The following is a 22801-nucleotide window of genomic DNA, read 5'->3' on the forward strand; positions in this document are numbered from 1 at the left end:
GGAGCTTCTACAAATTGCTTGAAACCAAAGGATTCCTCAGGGTGGCATTGCATGTAAATTGCTGCCAACTCCCTTCTATTGGCAAACCCTAGTAAATTTGACTGCTTTAGAGTTTTAAAGACATCCAGGTAAAAGTCCACCAAGTTCTGTTTGGAAACTAATTGCCAAGATCTGAATATAATGGGGCCACAGTTCCTGATTGGAGGCACTGGAGGTCTTTGAGGATTCAACAGAGATTGTTCTGATTGTTCTGTCTAGTGCAGTGATGGCGAACCTTTTGAGCTCGGCGTGTCAGCGTTTTGAAAAACCCTAACTTAACTCTGGTGCCGTGTCACATATAGAAATTTTTTGATATTTGCAACCATAGTAAAACAAAGATTTATATTTTTGATATTTATTTTATATATTTAAATGCCATTTAACAAAGGAAAATCAACCAAAAAAATGAGTTTGTGTGTCACCTCTGACACGCATGTCATAGGTTCTCCATCACTGGTCTAGTGGCCCTCATGAAAGTATAATGGGCTAAGTTGAAGGGGCGTGCATATGGAACTACTAAAGGTGCTATTGTAGGGCTTTACACACCCAACTAGAGTCATTGGTGTTTAATAGGAAGATAAATGGCACTGAACATCATGCTGTCTCTCTATCAGGCCTGGGGACCTTGCTTGGGCCAGCTGTGCCCCCCAAAATTGTGAAGAATCAAGATTATCTGCCAAGGTGCTCTTTTTTCATTCTCCAGTCCCAAGTTAGTAATTCTGTTACCATGATATAAAGTGAAAAGAATTAGTGATTTCTGAGGCAAAAAAGGAGTAGTTTGAAAGGGGTGGCAAAGAGCACTGGTAGTAGGTTAAATGGGTACAGTGCTGTAGTGGACCACGGAGTTATAGTCGGGTGGTGGACTGTGGCATTCGAGGGTAGAATCCAGTGGCAGAAGGGAAGTCTCTTTAATCTGGTCTTCCTCTTCAAGCTCAAAGGCTGAATGGTATTCCATAAGCTCCATCTCAGTCTCACTCTGAAGGGACTCCTGGTTCTTGATGACAGTATTCAGGCTGGTCAGAGAGAAAAAGAAACACACTTAGCCTAGATCTGATGATTTTAGAGATAGGAGGGCATATTTTAGACAGAGGGATGCTAGATATTGGCAGACATGTGGAAAGACTGAAGCTTCTTTTAAAAATACCAAGTTTTTCCCTTTGGTAAGCACAGGTCTCCATGAACTATGGTGACCTGTGCTAAGCAAATGCAGAAACTCAGGAAATAGAAACTGTGGCCTCTTCTAGCAGGCAATTTTTTATCTGACTGTGGAAAGCCATTAGTAATATTTACAATGTGGCATGTGTCTACTGCTAACACTTACTCAAGGCCCAAGAAGTTTTACAGAGATGTGTAACCTTGGAAGATTCGTGATGTGTGCTTCAATTTCTTCAACTGTAGGATTAATTTGAGGAAAGAGAGTTGAATTAGATGATCTTTAAACTCTTTATGGTTCTAATATTTTCTTTGACTATTTTGGGCCTATAAAAATGGCAATCACATATAGGTTAACTTAAAGCTTTGAGGTGTCATGCTCTCTGTCACAGAAAGAATCTCCTGTGACCCTAGTCTTGTTTCTTCTCTTCATTATCACTCACATTCTTCATATGTAAAAGAAGGAATGAAAGGTCTCTAGGCATACCAGAGTGGTTGCAGTAGGGGTGGAAGACTAGGAAGCAATTCTTTTCTCTGGACCCTGGGGCACTGAGTTTCTCTTCTGATATTCCTTTCTTCCTCATCCTGAGCCCCTATGCCACAAAGGAACTTCCCCTTATTTGTCTCTATCACCTAACAATTCCTGAGATCCCTTAGTGGAAGTTAAAGCCTGAGGGCACTCCCCCAAAGGGGCCTCCTTGTTGTACAGACTGTTTAGGGCCCCAGGACCTTTGTAGCCCAGGCCCTGGGTTATGATCTGGGGACAAAAGCCCCAGTTTTTCTACCAGTTTAACAAAACTCTTAATAGGTATTTAATGAGATTCTTTTACATAAAATATTTTATTAGGAACTTTATTTTTATTGTACATGAGACTCTAGGAATCAAAATAAATGACATTTTTTTCTTTTTTCTGGAACTTAATTCAATGATATATAGAATTTTTCAAGTTGAGGAAATGCTACAGCTTCCCGCATGCTATTCTTGAATGAGCTTCAGTGTGTTCAGGGAATGGGGGAAAAGAAATCATCTCTGAGGGGTCCACACCTCTGTAACAAAGTGTACCACTGACGTGGTTGTCATGCCATTTAAAGGTGTATGGTTCTTCTGTCAAGTAGAAGATGCCTTCACCACTACCACTTATTCTTTTGTGGCTTAAGACTTTTATCTCCTGGGTAAGAGCAGTCAACTCTGAAAGAGGCTAGATGTAAAAAATGTTATATCATCTCCCATTGGGAAGAAACTTGTAAGTTTTTTTCCAAAATTTAGACCTCATTTCCCCACTATGGATCAACCTGCTTATTCTCCAATCTGTCCAACACTTCTTGGCCTCCTTCGTACTCTGCCTTTGCCCATGCTTTCCTATAACTGGAATACTTTCTTTCGTTTTACACACTTATCTAAATTCTACTTACCATCCCAGGTCTTATTCAGATCCCACTTTTCCAGACAGATCCTACCATCCCAGTAGGCAAGCACCCCTTTCCCCCACTTGCTCTGAACTCCTAAGGATTGTAGTTAAAAGAGAAGACTCTAGTGGCCAAAATTCTATGTTCAAATTAAGCTCTGCTATTCATTAAGTTAATAAATATCTTTTTGCATTAGTTTCCCTGTCAAAGAAACACATAGAATTGAGATGGTTGAATAAACGTTTATATAGAAACTACTTGGAACAGCCTGGAACATGGTAAGTGTTTTAAAGGTGTTAGCTATTTTTGAAAACACCCAAGCAGAGAAAAATTATAAAAAATAAGGAAAGTGTAAGGGGACTCAGAACAACATCATTATAGCGGTACCTGAACAAAAGAGAGAGCAAGGAATCAAGAAAGTATTTGAAGACATAATGGCTGAAAACTTCCTTAATCTGGTGAAGGAAAATGACACACCTGTCCAGGTGCACAGAGTCCCAATCAAGATGAATCCAAAGCAGCCCACAACTAGACACATCATGAATAAAATGGCAGCCATTAAAGAAAAAGAGAGAATCTTAAAGCAGCATGAGGAGGACAATTAGTTACCTACAAGGGAATTTCCATAAGTATCAGCAGATTTCTCAAAGAAACACCTCAACATAATTTGGCATGAAATATTGAAAGTGATTAAGAGCAAGGAGCTACAACCACTTTACTCAGCAAGTAAAATTGAAGGAGAATAAAGAGCTTCTCAAATTAAAACTAAAAGTTAAAAGAGTTCATTATGACCGAACCATCATTACAAGATGTGTTAAAGGGTCTTCTTTATGAAGAAGAAAAAAATAAAAATAGTTATAAAGAATAAAATGGCAATTAAATACATACCTATCAATAATTAATTTAAATGTAAATGCATTATATGCTCCAATTAAAAGACATTGGGTAGTTGAATAAATAAGCAAACATGACCCATATATATGCTGTTGACAAGAGACCCACCTCAACACAAAAAATAAAGGAATAGAAAAAATAAAAGTAAAGGGATAGAAAAATATGTTTTGTGCAAACAAAATTTTTAAAAGCTGGGGTTGCAATACTTATATTAGACAAATAAACTTTAAAACAAAGGCTAGAGAGTTGAGAAAATGGCAGCCGAATAGGCAGACCAGTCTGGCACCTCATCCCAGGGCCAGGCTGGAAATACAACTAAGTTGGAGAACATTCACCTGGAATTAACAACTGAGGTCCAGTTGAGGAGGTGACTTATAACAGAGAAGAACAGAAAACAACTGAAGATGGGTAGGAAGGGCGAGGTCACAAGAAGAGTAGGCCCAACCCCCAGGGATGGCAAGGGATGCTGAGAGAGAAAAGAGCACTGTGCTATGGGAAGAATTGTTCCAGGAGCACAGACTGGACTCCATACACCTAACCAGCTGCACTACCCAACCCATGGTGGCACTTCCTGATCCATAGCAGGGCGATCCACAGTGCATGTTTCATCCAATCAGCTGCGAAAGGTAGCAGGACTGCTGACAGCAACCGAGTCTATACCCAGCAGACCAGAGCCAGTGGGAGAGAGAGTCACAGTTTCGTGGGTTTTTAAAAAATCTCTAAACCCAGAGCACAGGAGTTTTCATTTGCAACTACACACCTGAAGCATTGACACAGGAAAGGAGATGTGAACTTGAGGTGTCTGATGAGAGGCTTGGGTGGGAAGCAGGGCAGAAAGACTTGGAAAAGCAATAGCCAGGAGTTCTGCATTGGGTTGTTCATGTTTCCAAAAGAGCCATTTTTCCTGGGAGGAGCTAGCTGCTCCCAATCCAGAGGGCAGGTAAAGGGAAAACAAAACAAAACAAAACACAAAACTCCAACTAGGTGATACAGCCTGCCACACCCTGCATTCTGAGCTTTACTGAGGAAACAAAGGCAGAGGCCAAGATTATGGGTCTGAACAGTCTCAAGGAGCCTTTGTGACTGCATTGGAGGAAGGGCCATCTTACCCACTATTCCATACAAGGACCTCTCTCCAGCCAAGAGCAGAGTAATATTTTGGGCCACTCACAGAGGAGTAGCTCTGGGACCGGGGAAAAAACAAACCAACAACAAAAAACACACCCATAGAACCCACAGATGCCGGGTCAGCCGTAGCCACTGGCATCCCCCACCCCCAAGATGGTGTCCAAGCGGGAGAGCAACACGGGCCTGTGGCTACACAATAAGCTGGGCGCCACGGACGAGCTGTGGGTGCCGAGGAGCATCACCTCACTGCTCACGGCCATAGTCATCGACAACATCTGCCTCTGCTTCCATGGCCTCTCGTCTCTGTGAAGCTCAAGCTGCTGCTTGGGACACTGCACCTCCAGAGTTGCACGGTGGCGAGATGAAAGGCGCCCTGACAAAGATCATCCAGCTGGCTACCCTGGACTCGGACCCCTGGGTGCTCATGGTAGCCAACATTCTCAAGTTTTTTCCAGACCCTTAATCTTGAAAAGCAGAATCCCAACATTCAGGATATTCTAGAACTTCAAGAGAAGGTGACCGAGTGTGACGCATCTGCCATGCTGCCTCTCGAGTGCCGGTACTTGAATAAAAGCACCCTGATGTTCTTCACCGGCCCCCTCAGCCCCTCCGGTGAAATACTTCCAGCTGAAGAGGAAACCAAAGAGTGCCACGCTGAGGGATGAGCTCCTGCAGAAATCCACTGAGACTGCCCAGCAGCTGAAGAGGAGCACAGGGGTGCCCTTCGACACCAAAGGCCCGGGGCTGCTCTGGAAGATGGACACCACAACCGCACTCAAAGGCATCACAAAGCAGGTGCCCTTTAGGAGCCCCACGGCCCCCAGTGTCTTCAGCCCTGCGGGGAATCAGACCCCCATCCCACCCTTGAGGACACCTCTGCGAAAGGAGAGGGGCATGAAGCTGCTTCACATTTCTGAGCTGGATACAATCGGTGCTGGCCGGGAGGCAAATAGAAGAAGGAAGATGTTGGACGCGAAAGTGGTGGAAAAGCCGGCCAAGGAGGAGACGGTCATCAAGAATGCCACCCTCCCTCGTGGCCAATGGAATTTAAGAAAAATAAAAAAGGTAAAAGTCTATAACAAGCAGAGCTGTCACTAAAATTAGGAAGTTATAACTTTTTTGGTTAACTTTAACATTAAAAAATGTAATATTGAATCCAAAAAAATGACTTAGATCACACAAAAAGTTACCCATCTTAAAACTTAAAAAATAAGTCCAAAACATCCGAGAACATATCTAAAGCCTGGGGTCTGGGGCTCAGCAGCATGGTGAAGTCCAGCCTCTCAGAAGCCAGAGCCTCGTTCTCCTGGTGACTGGTCTTTGGTCATTACGGCATTATGACCACTGGGTTTTTATTATATAGATAATGAACTCTCAGAAAGAAAAACTGAAAAAACAATTCAATTTACCATTACAACAAAAAAAAATAAGATACTAGGAATAAAATTAACCAAGGAAGTAAAAGACTTATACTCGGAAAACTACAGGATGTTGAAAAAAAAAAAAAAAAAGGAAGGTATAAACAAGTGGAAGAATATAACGTGTTCATGGATTGGTAGAATTAACATCATTAAAATGTCCATATTACCTAAAAAAATCTATACAGATTCAATGCAATCTTTATTAAAATAGTGTGCCTGATCTGTGGGCTTTGGTGGACTGGCTGGCAAATTTGCCAGGTACTGTGTGGGCCCGCCCTGCCATATTGGTGAGCTGGGCATCTGGCCAGCCCCGCAGCCTCCACCAGCAGAGAGGCACCTGGCCTAGCCTTACCACTGGAGAGGCACCCTGCACTAGTGGAGAAGTGCCTGGTCCAGACTATACCCTGCACCAGTGGAGAAGCATCTGGTCTTCCCCAAACCCCCACGAGCAGAGTGCCTGGCCTGCGCCAACACCTTGACAAGAGGCCTCGCTGGACACAGGGACCTGCTGCCCTGAATCAGCACGCCTAACCCAATGCCCCCGGATGACTGGCCCCGCTGTCTAACACTGCCTCTTAGAAGTGGCCTAACACCCTCTGAGCCCTCTGATGAACAAACCTGCCACAGTGACCAGGTACACCTCATAAGGTGTCTCCAGAAGATCAGATGCAAATCTGTGACCTGGAGTGATCAGTTGCCACAGCTAGGCACATATTAATTAATACAAAGGGACAGCCAAAATGGGCAGATAAAAAACAGGCCCCAAATGAAATAACAGTAAGAATCTTAGGAAAAGGAACTAATTAAATGGAAGCTAGCAATTTATCAGATAAAGAGTTCAAATTGGTTATAAGAATGCTCAAGGTTGAGAAAGAAGAACAAAGTTAGAGGAATCATGCCACCTAATATCAAACTATACTACAAGGCCAAAATAATTAAAAAAGCACGGTACTGGCATAAAACAGACATATAAATCAATGAAACAGTGTAGAGAGCCCAGAAATAAACCTACACCTTTATAGTCAGTTAATATTTGACAAAGGAGGCACAAGCATACAATGTACTAAAAATAGTCTATTCATTAAAGGGGGAAACTTGGACAGATACATGCAAAAAAGAAGAAAGAAACTAAACCACCTTCTTACACTGCACACAAGAATAAACTCAAATGGATTAAAAACTTAAATGTTAAACCCAAAACCATAAAAACTCTAGAAGAAAACATACAGTAAAATATCAGACATTTATCCTAGCAATATTTTTTTCTGATATATCTCCTTGGTCAAGGAAACAAAAGAAAAAAGAAACAAATGGGACAACATCAAACTAAAGAGTTTTTGCATAGCAAAAGAAACCATCAACAAAATGAAAAGACAACCCACTGAATGGGAGAACATATTCATCAATGATACATCTGATAAGGGGTTAATATCCAAAATTTATAAAGAACTTATAGAACTCAATACCAAAAACTCCCAAAAAATCCAATTAAAAATGGCCAAAAGACCTGAATAGATATTTCTCCGAAGAGAACATACAGATGGCCAATAGACATATGAAATGATGATCAATGTCATGAATCATCAGAGAAATGCAAATTAAAATCACAATGAGATATTACCTCATACCTGCAAAAAAGACTATCATCAATAAATCAACAAGCAACAAGTGTTGGTGAGGATGTGGAAAAAAGAGGACCCTAGTGCACTGTTGGTGGGAATGCAGATTTGTGCATACACTGTTGAAAACAGTATAGAGGCACCTCATTGAACTTCCTTATGACCCAGTTCTTCCACTTCTGGGAATTTATTTGAAGAATCCAAAAATACTAATTTGAAAGAATATATGAATATATGTACCCCATCTTCATTGCAGCATTATTTACAATAATCAAGATTTGGAAGCTGGTCTGGTATCTTTCAGTAGTTGAATGGCTGTGGCATAAAAAACAAAAACAAACAAAACAAAACAAAACAAAAAAAGCTGTGGTACATTTACACAATGCCATGAAAAGGAAGAAAAGTTTACCCTTTGTGACATCATGGATATACCTGGAGACCGTTATGCTAAGTGCAATCAGCTGGTCAGAGAAAGACAAGTACCATATGATTTCACTCATATGTGGAGTTTAATGAACAAATTTAACTACCAATCAAAATAGAGACAGACTCATAGATAGAGAGCAGACAGATAGCTCTGGTGTGGGGGGAGTTTTGAGGGGTGAAAGGATTGAGCAAAAAATAATAAAAAGAGAGAGAACTCATGGACATGGGCAACAACATGGTAATTGCAGGTGGAGGTTTGTGGGTGGGGGTGAAAGAGGGCATAGAGTGGATAAATGGTGATGGAGAAAATAAAATAAATTTAAAACAACAACAAAATGGATGTTTAAGGAACATAATGAGAACAGCAGCAGGAAAAAGGATGTAGAAACTATGAGATATTATCAGTCAGAAATGAAGAATACCATATGTGAAATACAGAATACATTGGAAGAAATAGCCAGTAGGCTGGATGAAGCAGCAGATCGGATCAGTGAATTAGAAGACGAGATAGAAAAATATCACTCAAACAGAATAGCAGAAAGCAAAATAATTAAAAAGCAAGAGAATAGTTTAAGGGAACTTTGGGACACCATAGAAAGTAACAACATCTGCATCATAGGGGTGCCAGAAGGAGAAGAAAACAAGCATGTGATAGAAAACCTCTTTGAAGAAACAGTGATAGTAAATTCCCCTAGTCTTGTGAAGGAAAATGCCACATAAGTTCAGGAAGCACAGAGAGTCCCAATTAAGATGAACCAAAGAGATCCATACCAAGACATATCATAATTAAAATGACCAAGATTAAAGACAAAAAGAGAATCTTAAAAGAAGCAAGAGAGAAACAGTTACTACAAGGGAGTTCCCATAAGACTGTCAGCTGATTTCTCAACAGAAACACTTCAGGCCAGAAGGGATTGGCATGAAATATTCAAAGTAATGAAAATCAAGAAAAGTGCAACCAAGACTGTTCTATCCATCAAGGCTATCAGTTAAAATCAAAGGCAAAATAAAGAGCTTCCCAGACAAAAGTATACTAAAGGAGTTCATTACCACCAAACCAACAATGCAAGAAATACTAATAGAACTGCTTTAAGAAGAGAGAAACACAAGCATAAAGATAAAAATGGCAATAAATAAGTACCTATTAATAATATATTCAATCAACAACCATAGGGTAGCCAAATGAATAAGAAAACGCAACCCATAAATATGCTGTCTACAAGAGACCCACTTCAGAACAAAAAATACACACAGGCTGAAAGTAAAGGGATGCAAAAAAAAAAAAAAGAATTCCATACAAATGGAAATGAAAAAAAGCTGGGGTAGCAATATTTATATCTGACAAAATATGCTCCCAATATTGGAGCACCTAAATAATCTTAGTGGACTGTAATGGAGAAAGCAACAGCAATACAGCCATAGTGGGGGACTTTCACACCCCACTGTCATCAATGGTAGACAAAAAATCAACAAGAAAACAGTGAACTTAAATGATACACTAGATTAGATGGATTTAATTGATAATTACAGAACATTTCATCCCAAAGAAGCAGAATATACATTATTCTCAAGTGCACATGAGTTATTCTCAAAGATAGACCACATGTTAGGATGCAAAATAAGTCTTAACAAATTTAAGAAGTTTGAAATCATATCAAGCATATTCTTGGACCATAATGGCATAAAACTATAAATCAACCATAATAAAAAGCTCAAAAATATTCAAACATGTGGAAGCTAAATAGCATTTTATTAAACAATAAATGGGTTATCAATGAGATCAAGGAATAAATTAAAAATAACCTGGAAACAAATGAAAATGAAAACACAAACATCCAAAATCTATGGGACACAAGGAAAGAAGTACTGAGAAGGTTCATAGCGTTACAAGTCTACCTCAAGAAGCAAGAAAAATCTCTAGTAAACAATATAACCCTACACCTAAAAGAATTGGAAAAAACAGTAGAAAAAGCTGAGAGCAAGTAGAAAGAAGGAAATAATAAAGATCAGAACAGAAATAAATGACATAGAAACGAAACAAACAAAATAAAAAAAAACAGCACAAAATATCAATGAAACAAAAGCTGGTTCTTTGAAAGGATAAACAAGATTGACAAACCTTTAACCAGAGTTATCAAGAAACAAAGAGAGAGGATCCAAATAAATAAAATCAGAAATCAAAGAAAAGAGGTAACAACTGATATCATAAAAATACAAATGTTTGTAAGAAAATATCACAAACAACTATGTGCCAACAAAAATGACAACCTAGGCAAAATGTACAAATTCCTAGAAACATACAATCTTCCAAAACTGAACCAGGAAAAAGTGGAACACCTGAATAGACCAATAACAACTGGTGAAATCGAAGCAGTAATAAAAAATAAAAAATAAACCTCCCAGGAATCAAAAGTCCTGGACTGGATGGCTTCACAGAAGGATTTTACCAAACATTCAAAGAAGAACTAACACCTATCCTCCTCAAACTTTTCCAAAATATTCAACAGGAAGGAAGACTTCCAAGCTCTTTTTATTAGGCCAACGTTATCCTGATACCATAACCAGGTAAAGACATAACAAAGAAAGAAAATTATAGACCAATATCCCTGATGAACATAGATGCTAAAATTTTCAGCAAAATGTTACCAAATCAGATCCTGCCATGCATTAAAAAATCTTACACCATGATCAAGTGCAATTTATTCTGGGGACGCAAGGTTGGTCCAATATTTGCAAATCAATAAACGTGCTACATTGCATAAACAAAATGAAAAGTAAATACCACATGATCATATCAATAGATTCAGAAAAAACATTCAATAAACTCCAGCATGTATTCATGATAAAAACTCTCAGCTAAGTGAAATACGTCAGAGAAAGACAAATACCATGATTTCACTTATAGGTGGAATCTAAAGGACAAAATAAACAAACAAAAAACAAACAAAATAGAAACAGACTCATACAGAGATGACAGTTATCAGATGGGAGGGGGCTTGGGTGACTGGGTGAAAAATATGAAGGATTAAAAATTACAAATTGGTTGTTTCAGAATAGTCAGAGATATACAGATTACAGCATTGGGAATATAGTAAATAATATTATAACTGTTTATGGGGTCAGGTGGGTGGGTACTTGAAACATTGGGGGGAACATTATGTAAAGTACATGATTTTCTAACCACTATGCTGTACATCTGAAACTAATACAGAATGATATTGAATATCAACTGTAATTGAAAAATAAAAAAAGGAATTAACTATTGATATGGACAACAACTTAGATGAAAGTGAAGGAAAGGATGTTTAGGGAGAAGAATGCCAATCTCAGTAGGGTATCTATTACATGATACCATTTATGTATATAATATTTGTGAAGTAACATAATTATACAGATGGAAAATATATTGGTTGTTCTGGACTATGGACAGGAAGAGAGGGTGTGGCATAGTTATAAAGTGGTAGCATAAGGGGCCAATAGTACCTGTGGTTATGGTACTATTTTCTCTCTTGATAGGTGGTGATTACACGAAGCTGTATGTGCTTTAAAATTGCTCAGAGCTATAAATACTCACACACATTCATATGTAACTGGGGGAATGTGAATAGCTCCATGGATTCTATGATTGTGACATTGCACTATAGTTACACAAGATGTTAAAATTAGAAGTCTGAGTGAAGGATGCTTGGGACTTCCATATTTCTTTACACATAACTATAGACCACAATTGTTTAAAAATGAAAAGTCAAAATGAATATAAAAATTTAAGAAATTTTAAAAATTTAGAAAGCAAATGCTGTCTTTGGATTTTTTGGGCCCTTGCAATCTTGTAAGTTCTGGTGTGGTAAAAATACATTCATCTAAGGGGGGACAAAATAAATATTTTGCATGACAGAGGTAGGATATAACTAAGATAGGTGAAATTTAACTACCTAAATAAAAACTTCCTTGACCCTTTCTAACTCTTAGCAATGATAGTGTGGTGGTGGTGGTGGTAATGGTGGTGATGGTATTGAAATACAAATAGCCCCTTCTGAAATGTCTGCCAGATACCTGACCAAGTAGCTCAACTGGTGACTCCCTTTCCAATGTGCCAGCAATGAGAAATAAAAAACCTCAAATGCAAATTTCAAAAAAAATCAGTTAATTCCTACATAAAAGAGAAATAAAACTCATCTTTATAAATTAACTTAACCATGGGCCAGGCACTGAGCTATGTGATTTATACTTATTCACTGGCTTAATATATATCATTACCTTATGAAGTGGAGAATACTCCCTTTTTCATATAGATGAGGAAAATGACTCAAAGCATTGCTGTTACTTGCCCAAGGTCTCACATACTCAGCTGGGAGGATGTAAAATGAGGGCTGGTACATAAATGTGTACCAATCTGTAAAATGTTTTCCCCCAAAGCAAAAGAATATAATGGATGCAAATGTTACTTTTTTGAAGACTCTAAACACGTAAGTATTAAAAAAATAAAGTAGGCTGTAAGGTCCTTATAATGTCCTTGTTGTTTGAATAATATATTCTTAATTGTATGGTTGTTTTTGTGTGCACAGATATTCACGTACATCAGAACGATGGCTTGGATGGATGGGATGGGTGAAGAATGTCAAACCTGTGACACATGTTAAATCGGAAAGCTTTCTCTTGAGAGAAGCAAGTAACCCAAGCCATAGGTAGCACAACTATCTTGCAAGTAACAATCCACTGCCCAGGTGCTATTGGAAAAAATGCATTTTCCTTACAATAAAAATAATTGTAGACAATAGTCTGGAATGCACCAGTAGCATTCACTTTGGGAAAAAGAGGTAGCACTTGTCACTTTACCTCTGGCTACCTCCTTTGAGAACTTTTCCCTCTACTTAATTACAGAGCTAAAGAGAACCTTCAAGGGGTAAGTAAGCTTCTGAAACTGGTGAATGCTTGAAGTGAGGAAAACAGGTCACTCCCCAGAAAAAAAGAACTTCATAGTGGGAGAGCCTCTGTCTGCCAGTGTTGCTTCTGAACTGTTTCTGAAACACTGTACCATACTTTGAGCTATTGGGATGCACCATACAGCTGTCATATATCTCTGGGATCACCATACCCAATTGTCTGCGTGTTTGTTGAAGGTTCACTGCCTGATTCTGTGTCTTTACCTTTGGATTTATTTAGCAATTATACATATTGGAAAAAGTATCTATCCAGGAGTCTGAAGAATGGGACTTTAGTTAGCTTTCTGCTAGAGAGATCAAGCTCTAAAGCAAGACTGGATTTAGCAGGAAGTAGAGGGTTGAAATCCTGTCTCTAATACTTAGTAGTTGTCAGAACTTTGAAAATTATTTAAACTTTCAGTATTTACCTCATGCAACTGTTGTGAAGACTGAGTAATTGGTGCATGTTGTAAGAGTATAGTAGTTGTACTTATTATTGTTATTATTATTCTAAAGAGTGCCTTTGACCAAAGTTTATCTCTCTGGGAATCCACACCTAGGAAACAAGAATCTTGAAATACATGAGGTCTTGAAGGTCTTTCCTGATCTAATGGTGACAGATAAGTTTTGGAGTAAAGAAAAGTGAGGCAGTGCATATGAGGTTCTCTTGCTAACTTTATTTGAGACTGTCAGAAGTCTGTCTCTTCCTCCTGAATGTATGAGCAGAACCCAGAGGTAAGTGTGTGGAACTGGGGTGAGGGAGAGTGGGTAGAAATCTATCTCTGAACACAAAGATATCATGATCAGAGTGGGTTCATGCCTAACTTAGAAGCTGAACCAGGGGTGTGTTTGTCAGGTATCTTTGGAGAATGACAGTGTAGTGGCATCAGCACTTATGCCTTAAACTTCAGCAGGTAAGTGTTTTATACCAAATGTCTGTGTCCCCCCCAAATTCATATGTTGAAATTTAATTCACAATGTGATGGTATTTAAAGGTGAGGCTTTTGGGAGGTGATTAAGTCATGAGGGTGGAGTCTTTACATGAGGAGGTCAGAAAGCTAGCTCACTCTTCTTTCTGCCATGTGAGGATACCAGTACAAGTCAGTCATCTGCAACATAGAAGAGACTTTTTACCAAAACCTGATCATGCTGACATCATGATCTTAGATGTCCAGCATTCAGAACTGTCAGAAATAAATTCTGGTTGTTAGTGAAAAAACCAAATTTAAGATCTTTTATTATAACAGTCCAAACAGTGAGTATGTTTGGAAGGAACTTTGTTAGAAGGTGAAGAGGGTTTATTATTTGCTTTGAAAAAATTCCACTTCAAGTAATTTGCTGCTGATGAAAAGAGTTGGTCCTGCAGAATAATTTCATAGGTGTCTATGTAATCATGAAGTTAGGCAGAGAAGAAAGGGCCAAGGATCTGGGGAACTCATAAAACATAAATCATGGCTCTTCAGACATTCAATTTCTTTTGTTACCTTGGAAGTGGAGTGTGGGGATAAAAGAGAGAAAACAGTGGATGAAGATCAAAGCTGTGGTCCTTTTAAAACCTTTGCCTAATTGGCTATCTTTTGACACTTTGCTTCCAACAATGTTTTGTTGTAGGTATGAATTATTAATCCTACTTTACAGACAAGGAAACTGAGGTCAAGAGATAATCTAATAACAAACATCAACAATCTTCAGTGTTCAATAAATATGTCTATTTCTCACATCCATTCCAAGCCATCATTTCTCACCTTGACTAGAGCAATAACCTTCTAACTGATATCCCTACTTCCATTGCTACTTCCTTACAATCTATTCTTTATACAATAGCCAAAGTGATTCTTTTTAAAAAATTTTATTTATTTATTGAGTTTTAGAGAGGGAAAAAATGAGAGAGAGAGAGAGAGAGAGAGAGAGAGAGAGAGAGAGAGAGAGACATCAATTTGTTGTTCCACTTATTTATGCATACATTGGTTGATTCTTGTATGTGTCCTGACTGGGGGTCGAACCCGTAACCTTGGCATATAAAGACTATGCTCTAACCAACTGAGCTACCCAGCTAGGGCTCAAAGTGATTCTTTAAAAATATATTTGTACTGATTTCAGAGAGAAGAAGGGAGAGGGAGAGAGATAGAAACATTGATGAGAGAGAAACCTCAACCAGCTACTTCTTGCATGCCCCCTACTGGGGATCCAGCCTGCAATCTGGGCATGTGTCGTGACCAGGAATAGAACCAATGACCTCTCGGTTCATAGGTCAATGCTTAACTACTGAGTCACACCTGCTGGGCTTAAAGTGATTTTTTAAAAATACAAGTCAGACCATGTCATCTCACAGTTCTGAACCCTCCAATGGCTGCTCATCTCACTCAGAATAAAATCATAAATTCACAAAGCCTAAATGATCTTGTCCTTATATAATTCAAAAAGTTCATCTCATGTCATACTATTTCCTGCTCCCTCTTCTCCAAGTGTGTTCCCAGCAATACAATGGCACCCAGACCAAAATAGGCATGGAATAAATATTTGCTGAAATAAATTAGTGAATGAATCAATGAAAGAATGTATGCCATGTGCCTGAAACAGTGCTGGGAATCAGCTTCTGAGTGAGTACCCTTTATTCTAGAAGGGCTTTAGGTGGAGGCCAGGAAAATACACAGTATAACCCCTTCCTTTAGAGAACTAACATTCTGAGGATAGAAACAGACCCTCTGCCAGCCTGGGAAAACAATGAGGAGAACTAGAAAGGAGTAGAATGCAAACATGATTATATTCTATCCTCAAATATAGGATAGAATGTGCCAGAAACTGCATCTTCAGTTTCCTCCTCTTCTCAATATCCATTAATCCCAAATTTTAACTTTGGTTAATCTATCTTCTCAGCAATTTCAAATTGTATTAGAAAAATTTGAAAAAAAAAGTGAGGGCTTTAGATATAATGCCCAGAAGGTCTGTGGCTTCTGGGGACTATCTGGGAAGATGTCTCTCATCACTAAGGTGCAAAGGTGCACCCATATCCCAAGTGCCACTGAGAGAGAGAAATCATATATTTGGTAACATGTCTTTTATTGACTCTGTGGATTAGATTCATACTAGTATATGTGCATCTCTTCCCTGATTGCATATCCTTAAGTATGGTACTCACTCTATGGTCATCATCCCATGTGGCCAGAAGTGATTTTCCAGGTGCTTCTGGGACTTGATCTCATCCCAATTCAGCACAGTTGCATAATCTCCTTCAAAGTCCTGGACAGAAAAAGGATAAAGGTATTAGTATAGTACCTGACCCATGGAATCAAGCATCTGAGAAGTTGATGAAGGCTTGCAGGATATGGTCTACCCTTCTTCCTTTTAGGAAGCTGAGTACCTAATACCCAGCTAAAAACCATTCCTCAGCTTCCCTTGAAGCCAGGTGTGGCCCTGTGAAATTTAGATAATGGGCAGAAGTGATGTGTGCAACTTTAGGGTCATTCCTTAAAAAGAAAATTGCTGCTATTTGATTTCCATTCTTTCCATTTCTTTCAGGCTTGTATGCAGATAAGCCAGCTGTAACCATGTGAATAAAGACAACCCCCTACGCCCTAAGGAAAAGTAAAGTAACAATAAAAAATTAGTGAATAAATTAATAGATCTTTAGATTACTTCCTAGAGCTGAGTTATTTCTTGGTATAAACTGGCCCCTTACTCCTGGACTATCATTATGTGAGACAGAAAGAAACTTCTAACTTTTTAAACATTTTGTTTAAAGTTGAAAAGCCATTTTTATTGAGGAATTTGGAGGAAGATATTTCTATCTTATTAAAATCCTTGTATTTTAGGGATTTTTAAAAATTATAATAGCTTAGCCTATCCCCTAATTAATAAGTTTCTCTGTCAGAGAATAGCCAATGTGGAGTCTCAGAGAAGTATTGTGTTTCTATTTTTGTTTTTGTCATGTTAATTTATGACTGGAGAAAGTCTATACATTTCTTTGGACCCAGGGTTTACTTATTTTAACTTCTGCATTGGGTTATTAGGTGAAGATAAAATTATCTATGTGTCTTTATTGAAGAATTTGTAAGAAAAAAGTATAAACCCTCTGTAAAAAGAGGAAATGTTGCCTCCAAACAGCATGGAGGAATGAAACCTGGGTGGCTTCCCACAAGTCAGTGTTTCCAGCACAACGGGCTCTCTTCTCCTGTCAAACACTAGACATGTCACACTACTGCTAGCAGCTTCCACCCACCCCTCCTCATCTCTCCTCCCCATCCCACAACCCTGGGTCCCCTACAGCCAGGTACCAATGGTTTTCTGAAGGCCCAGGGATAGATGCACTAGGCTTGCATCTTAACTGGGTCAAAATGGGTTTTGCTTTGGAAATTCAAACAGGAATGTAAAATGGTTGAGCTCTTTCTAGTCCAATAAAAGATGACTATTCCATCCCCTTTGAAGGGAGGAAAGGATTGCCCTTCTGAATGTGCACACGTGTGGGGTAAATGGACTATATCATAGTCTGCTCTTCACTAGCATGGAGAATGGAAACAAGGTTAGAAGAATATATAATATCCATATTAAAGAGTCACTGAGTTCTAGAGGGCTAAGGGAGCACTGAGGCTTTCTGATTCCAGCCAGTGCTCCTGCTGGCTACCCTGAAGTCCTGGGGATGGTCATTCCTCGCAATTGGGAGATTGTTCTCAATCCATCTGATTAACTTCATCCAGATTTCTGTCACACTGTCTCCTTTCAGGGTATTCTGTGTGAACTTGGCCTCCACAGCCATCTGGACCACCTCCAAAGCTCCCCAAAACACCCCCCACAAAAGACTGGAATAAATAAGGGATGAGTGGTTATCAGGAAGTTTCACAAAGTCCACCAAGGATTTATTTTCCAAAATGAGGGAGAATTCATCACCAGCTGGACTCCAATTTGTGATACTTGGAATGATGTCCAAGTACATCTTGAACTTCACATTGGCAGTTTCCTGAAAGTCATGGCACTTCCCCACATTTGACCGTGCCAAGAAATCTTCAGTCGAACTCCAATGTTATAGCCAATTTTGTCCAGCTGTTTATTCACATCTTTGTCATTTTCCTAGTCCTTGCATAGTTGGGTGACCAGAGCCCCATTGGTCAGGGTGAAGACCTCAGAGCTCATTTTCTTGCTCTCGGTGCCATGGTTCCCCTACCTTGACATGGTGCTGGCCACCCCAACCCACCTCATCACAGGCCCACTTGGTGACCCCTTCAGACCTATGTGAGGGTTTTATATAAATTTTCATCATGCTATAATCATCCTCTGCTCAAATCAGAGTTCAACTATCAGTTAGGAGTTAAGACTGCTAACATCAGCTTTATAAAGCCATACTGGCAACTGTTAAATGCAAGAGGAGCAATCAGTATTGTGGTAGGCAGCTAGACAAACATGAGCAAGGCAAGGATGATGGGCCAGGTACAGAAGGTTACCAGGGTGGAAAGCCCCCCGGTGCCTAGCAATGGACAATCAATTGTAGGGTGGGACCTCACCCCCTGGGTGATTTTTCCTACAAAGCATATCACTGGTCATATGGTTTGGACCTCCTGACCTTTCCTCCATAGAGATAACATCTATGCCTCAATTGTATTTTAGCTCTAAGCCAAAAAGGAACAAAACCAGATCAGTGAATCCATGGTTGCCCTCAGGACCAGCTGCATTGAATAATGATCCCCTACCCTGGCACTCAGGCATCAATCAGTGGAGACCACAACCCTGAGAGGACACAACTGGAAAGCTACTGAATATTCTATTAAGATCTTCCCCTAGGACCTCTCATAAAAATCTCCACCTTTAAAACCTTTAGGATGAGGACCTAATGGCTCTCCCTACAAGGAGAATGCCCATGGCTTTCCCTTTCCCTTTCCCCCTCTTCCCCCTGCCCCAGGCATGTTACCATTAGCTTCCTCACTCCCAAGCTCCAAAGGTTATTCCTTTATCTCTATAACTTGTTTCCTAAATCCATTTCTTCCAGGAATTACTTCTTCTACCTCTGTGATTGACTAAATAAATATTCTCTTACAGTTTGGGTCTTTGCTCTGAATTCTTTCCTAGCCAGAACCCAAGTACCGAAGTTGCTGAACCCAGGTCCAGTCTGACCCCATAGATCTAACACCCAGTGCTATTCCCACTGCCTACAACAGTATGCTGATTAATGTTTAACAAATAGCCAACTCCCCCTGCCCCCCGAAAAAAAAGCTTAATTCAGATAATTCACTAATTTCTATGATATAAATACTCTCACCACAGATGATTTCAAGTTATCAATGTGACATCACAGAATGTGGAAGTTGGGAGGAGATGCACCCAATTGAATCTTGAGAGCTGGTACAAGCCAGATTCCAGCTCATTACTGATCAGAGCCCTCATTCTGCCACGATTTTAGCTAAGAGATCTTAGGAAAGCCACTTCCACTATCTAAGACTGTTTCCTCATCTGTAAAATGTAGATAATACTTTGTCTTTCCTCCTAACTAGAGTTGTTGTTAATGTTATAGCATAATAAAAGTTAAGAAAATTCGAGGACAAGTGGAAGAGGGAAACTAAGATAGAGTTAAACAGCAGTTTGCAGACATCTGGTAAATCCCATCTTCCCTAAATCAAGGACACTTGAGAGTAAACGGTTTGCACTTCTCTTCCTAAGCCAGAGGATAGATAGCTTAAACCACCCCACTCAGGGAACAGATAAAAAATCCAATTAGTATCATTTGCAAACCACACCCAAAGACCAACAAATTAAGAGAATAAATCTCATTTTGGTACACTAGCATAAAGCTGATGAATATTCTATTAATTCACCCCTAATACCTCCCCTAAATGCACAGCCTTTAAAACTCAAAAAAAAAAAAAATGAAACTAGACCACCAACTTACACCATACACAAAAATAAACTCAAAATGGATAAAGGACTTAAGACGGGAAACCATAAAAATACTAGAGGAATCCACAGGCAGCAAAATCTCAGACATATGCTGAAGCAATTTCTTCACTGATACTGCTCCTAGGGCAATGGGAACTAAAGAGAAAATAAACAAATGGGACTACATCAAAATAAAAAGCAAAGGAAACCATCAACAAAACAAGAAGAAAGCCCACTGCATGGGAGAACATATTTGCCAATGTTATCACCGATAAGGGTTTAATCTCCAACATTTATAGGGAACTCATACAACTTAACAAAAGGAAGATAAACAACCCAATCAAAAAGTGGGCAACAGACCTAAATAGATACTTTTCGAAAGAAGACAGAAGGAAGGCCAAGAGACATATGAAAACATGCTCAAAGTCACTAATCATCCGAGAGATGCAAATCAAAACAACAATGCGGTACCATCTCACACCTGTCAGAATGGCCATCATCAACAAATCAACAAACGACAAGTGTTAGAGAAGATGTGGAGAAAAAGGAACCCTTGTGCACTGCTAGTGGGAATGCAGACTGGTGCAGCCACTGGGGAGAGCAGTATGGAGTTTCCTCAAAAAACTAAAAATGGAACTCCCATTTGACCCAGTGATCCCACTTCTAGGAATATATCCCAAGAAACTAGAAACACCAATCAGAAAAGATATACGCACCCCTATGTTCACAGCAGCACAATTCACCATAGCTAAGACTTGGAAACAGCCTAAGTACCTATCAACAGATGAATGGATTAGAAAACTGTGGTACATCTACACGATGGAATACTATGCTGCTGTAAAAAAGAAGGAATTCTTACCATTTGCAACAGTATGGATGGAACTGGAGAGCATTATGCTAATTGAAATAAGCCATTCGATGAAAGAAAAATACCACATGATTTCACTCATTTACGGATAATAAAGACCATTATAAACCGTTGAACAAAAATAGATACAGAGGCAGAGCAGAATCAAACAGACTGTCAAACTACAGCAGGAAGGCCAGGGAGTGTTGGGGGGGGGGCGGTAAGAGATCAACCGAAGGACTTGTATGCATGCATATAAGCATAACCAATGGACACAAGACACTGGGGGGTAGGGGAGGCCAGGGGAAGGTCAAGGGGGAAAAAAAGGAGACATATGTACTACTCTTTGTAATACTTTAAGCAATAAAACAAAAATTTTTAAAAAACTGTGGTACATCTACATAATGGAATACTACGAGGCGGTAGAAAAGAAGGAATTCTTACCATTTGCAACAGCATGGATGGAACTGGAGAGCATTATGCTAAGTGAAATAAGCCAGTCAGAAAAAGATAAATATCACATGATCTCACTCATTTATGGAATATAATGAACAACATAAACTGTTGAACAAAAACAGATCCAGAGACAGAGAAGCATCGATTCAGACTGTCAAACCTCAGAGGGAAGGTAGGGGAGGGTGAGAGGAAGGGGGAGAGATCAACCAAAGGACTTGTATGCATGCATATAAGCCTAACCAATGGACACAGACAACAGGGGGGTGAGGGCATGAGTGGGGGGGTATTGGGGGGGTAATGTGGGGATAAGGACACATATGTAATACCTTAATCAATAAAGAAATTAAAAAATAAATAAAAATATATTTCTTAAAGGTGAGAATGTTCATAAATGTCAATCTAAGAAAAAAATTTAAAAAATAAAACTCAAAAAAATGAAGTTTTTTGCCACTGCCATTTCCTTCCCCCTCTCCTCACCTCCACTGCTGTACATATTCCCTACCCCTTGTAACCAGGGGAGCAATGGGTAACAGCTGCTGAGTGCAAGGGTGCTCTCCCTCCAGGGAGCATGCCCATGCCATTTCTTTATCCTTCCCCCTCACATATCACCTAACATCTAAGGGACCCCATGAGAGTTTCAACCAGGGGAGTGATAGGCAGCGGAAACTCATCTTGGGCTACACCCCTGAACCTGTCTCCAAGGTTTCCAGTGAGCCAAGGCAGCCCAACCTTTGCTCTCCTGTTGCTTCTTCTATGCCAGGGGTGGGCAAACTTTTTGACTCGAGGGCCACAATGGGTTCTTAAACTGGACCGGAGGGCCGGAACAAAAGCATGGATGGAGTGTTTGTGTGAACTAATATAAATTCAAAGTAAACATCATTACATAAAAGGGTACGGTCTTTTTTTTTTTTTTAGTTTTATTCATTTCAAACCGGCCGGATCCGGCCCGCGGGCCATAGTTTGCCCACGGCTGTTCTATGCCCTTCCTTGTTTCACTGTCCTAAGTATATTTCTGTTGCAGCCAATAAATTCTTGCTTGGTTTTCTACACTTTGTCTCTTGATTGAAACCTCCTTCCCTCAAAAGACAAGAACCATGGTCTCCTTCTCTCCCAGGTAACATCTTTTTGGTGCTGCAACTGGGATTACTCAGACCGTAAGTCCTTTGGCCATGAGGCAGGAGAAAGGGCTGCTTTACTCTTCCTTCTTGTCTACGATTGGGAGGGTGAGGCAGTAATTCTAGTTAAAAGGGGATAACTGTCTGCGAATGGAAAACTAAAGTAATAATGAGTATCTGGTGATCAACTGGCACAGAAGATATGAGGCACATCTTCCCTCCAGTCTCTGCAAGCAGACATTCTTAGGTGATAGAGTCATTGTGGAGGTGTTGGAGGGTATCCCTGTGACATGCAAGGGCCTCATAGAGACTCCAGAACACAACTGTAATTAAACTTTGGCCCATCTGGATGGTGCATGTAAGGTTTGGTTGCCCAGCACTCAGGGTCCTCACGGTTGTTTCAAACAGCCGTGAGAGAAACTAAGACATGTAAAAGGAGAGAGGATAGCCAGCAGGCTTCAAGGCCTCTGGGAGCCTCCTCCACAAGCAGCACACTCTGACCCACCACATTGAT

The 22801-nt window shown here is 39.7% G+C and overlaps 1 protein-coding gene and 2 pseudogenes across 1 annotated transcript in view; 1 reads left to right on the forward strand and 2 right to left on the reverse strand.

The window, feature by feature from the left end:
• Nucleotides 1-436: 436 nt before the first annotated feature.
• LOC102422327 (vascular endothelial growth factor receptor kdr-like) overlaps nt 437-22801 on the reverse strand; it is a 353529-nt gene continuing 331164 nt past the window's right edge. The window contains exons 30-31 of the mRNA XM_014465282.2: nt 16148-16248; nt 437-1052 (exon numbers count right to left, since the gene is read on the reverse strand). Of these exons, the coding sequence (XP_014320768.1) occupies nt 851-1052; nt 16148-16248 (303 nt within the window). The 3' untranslated portion in view covers nt 437-850. The remainder of the gene's footprint in view (nt 1053-16147; nt 16249-22801) is intronic.
• Nucleotides 4771-5718, forward strand: LOC102439472 (annotated as a pseudogene).
• On the reverse strand, nt 17579-18174 carry LOC102439806 (annotated as a pseudogene).

This window comes from Myotis lucifugus, unplaced genomic scaffold (genome assembly GCF_000147115.1).
Source record: "Myotis lucifugus unplaced genomic scaffold, Myoluc2.0 scaffold_4, whole genome shotgun sequence".
NCBI lineage: Eukaryota > Metazoa > Chordata > Mammalia > Chiroptera > Vespertilionidae > Myotis > Myotis lucifugus.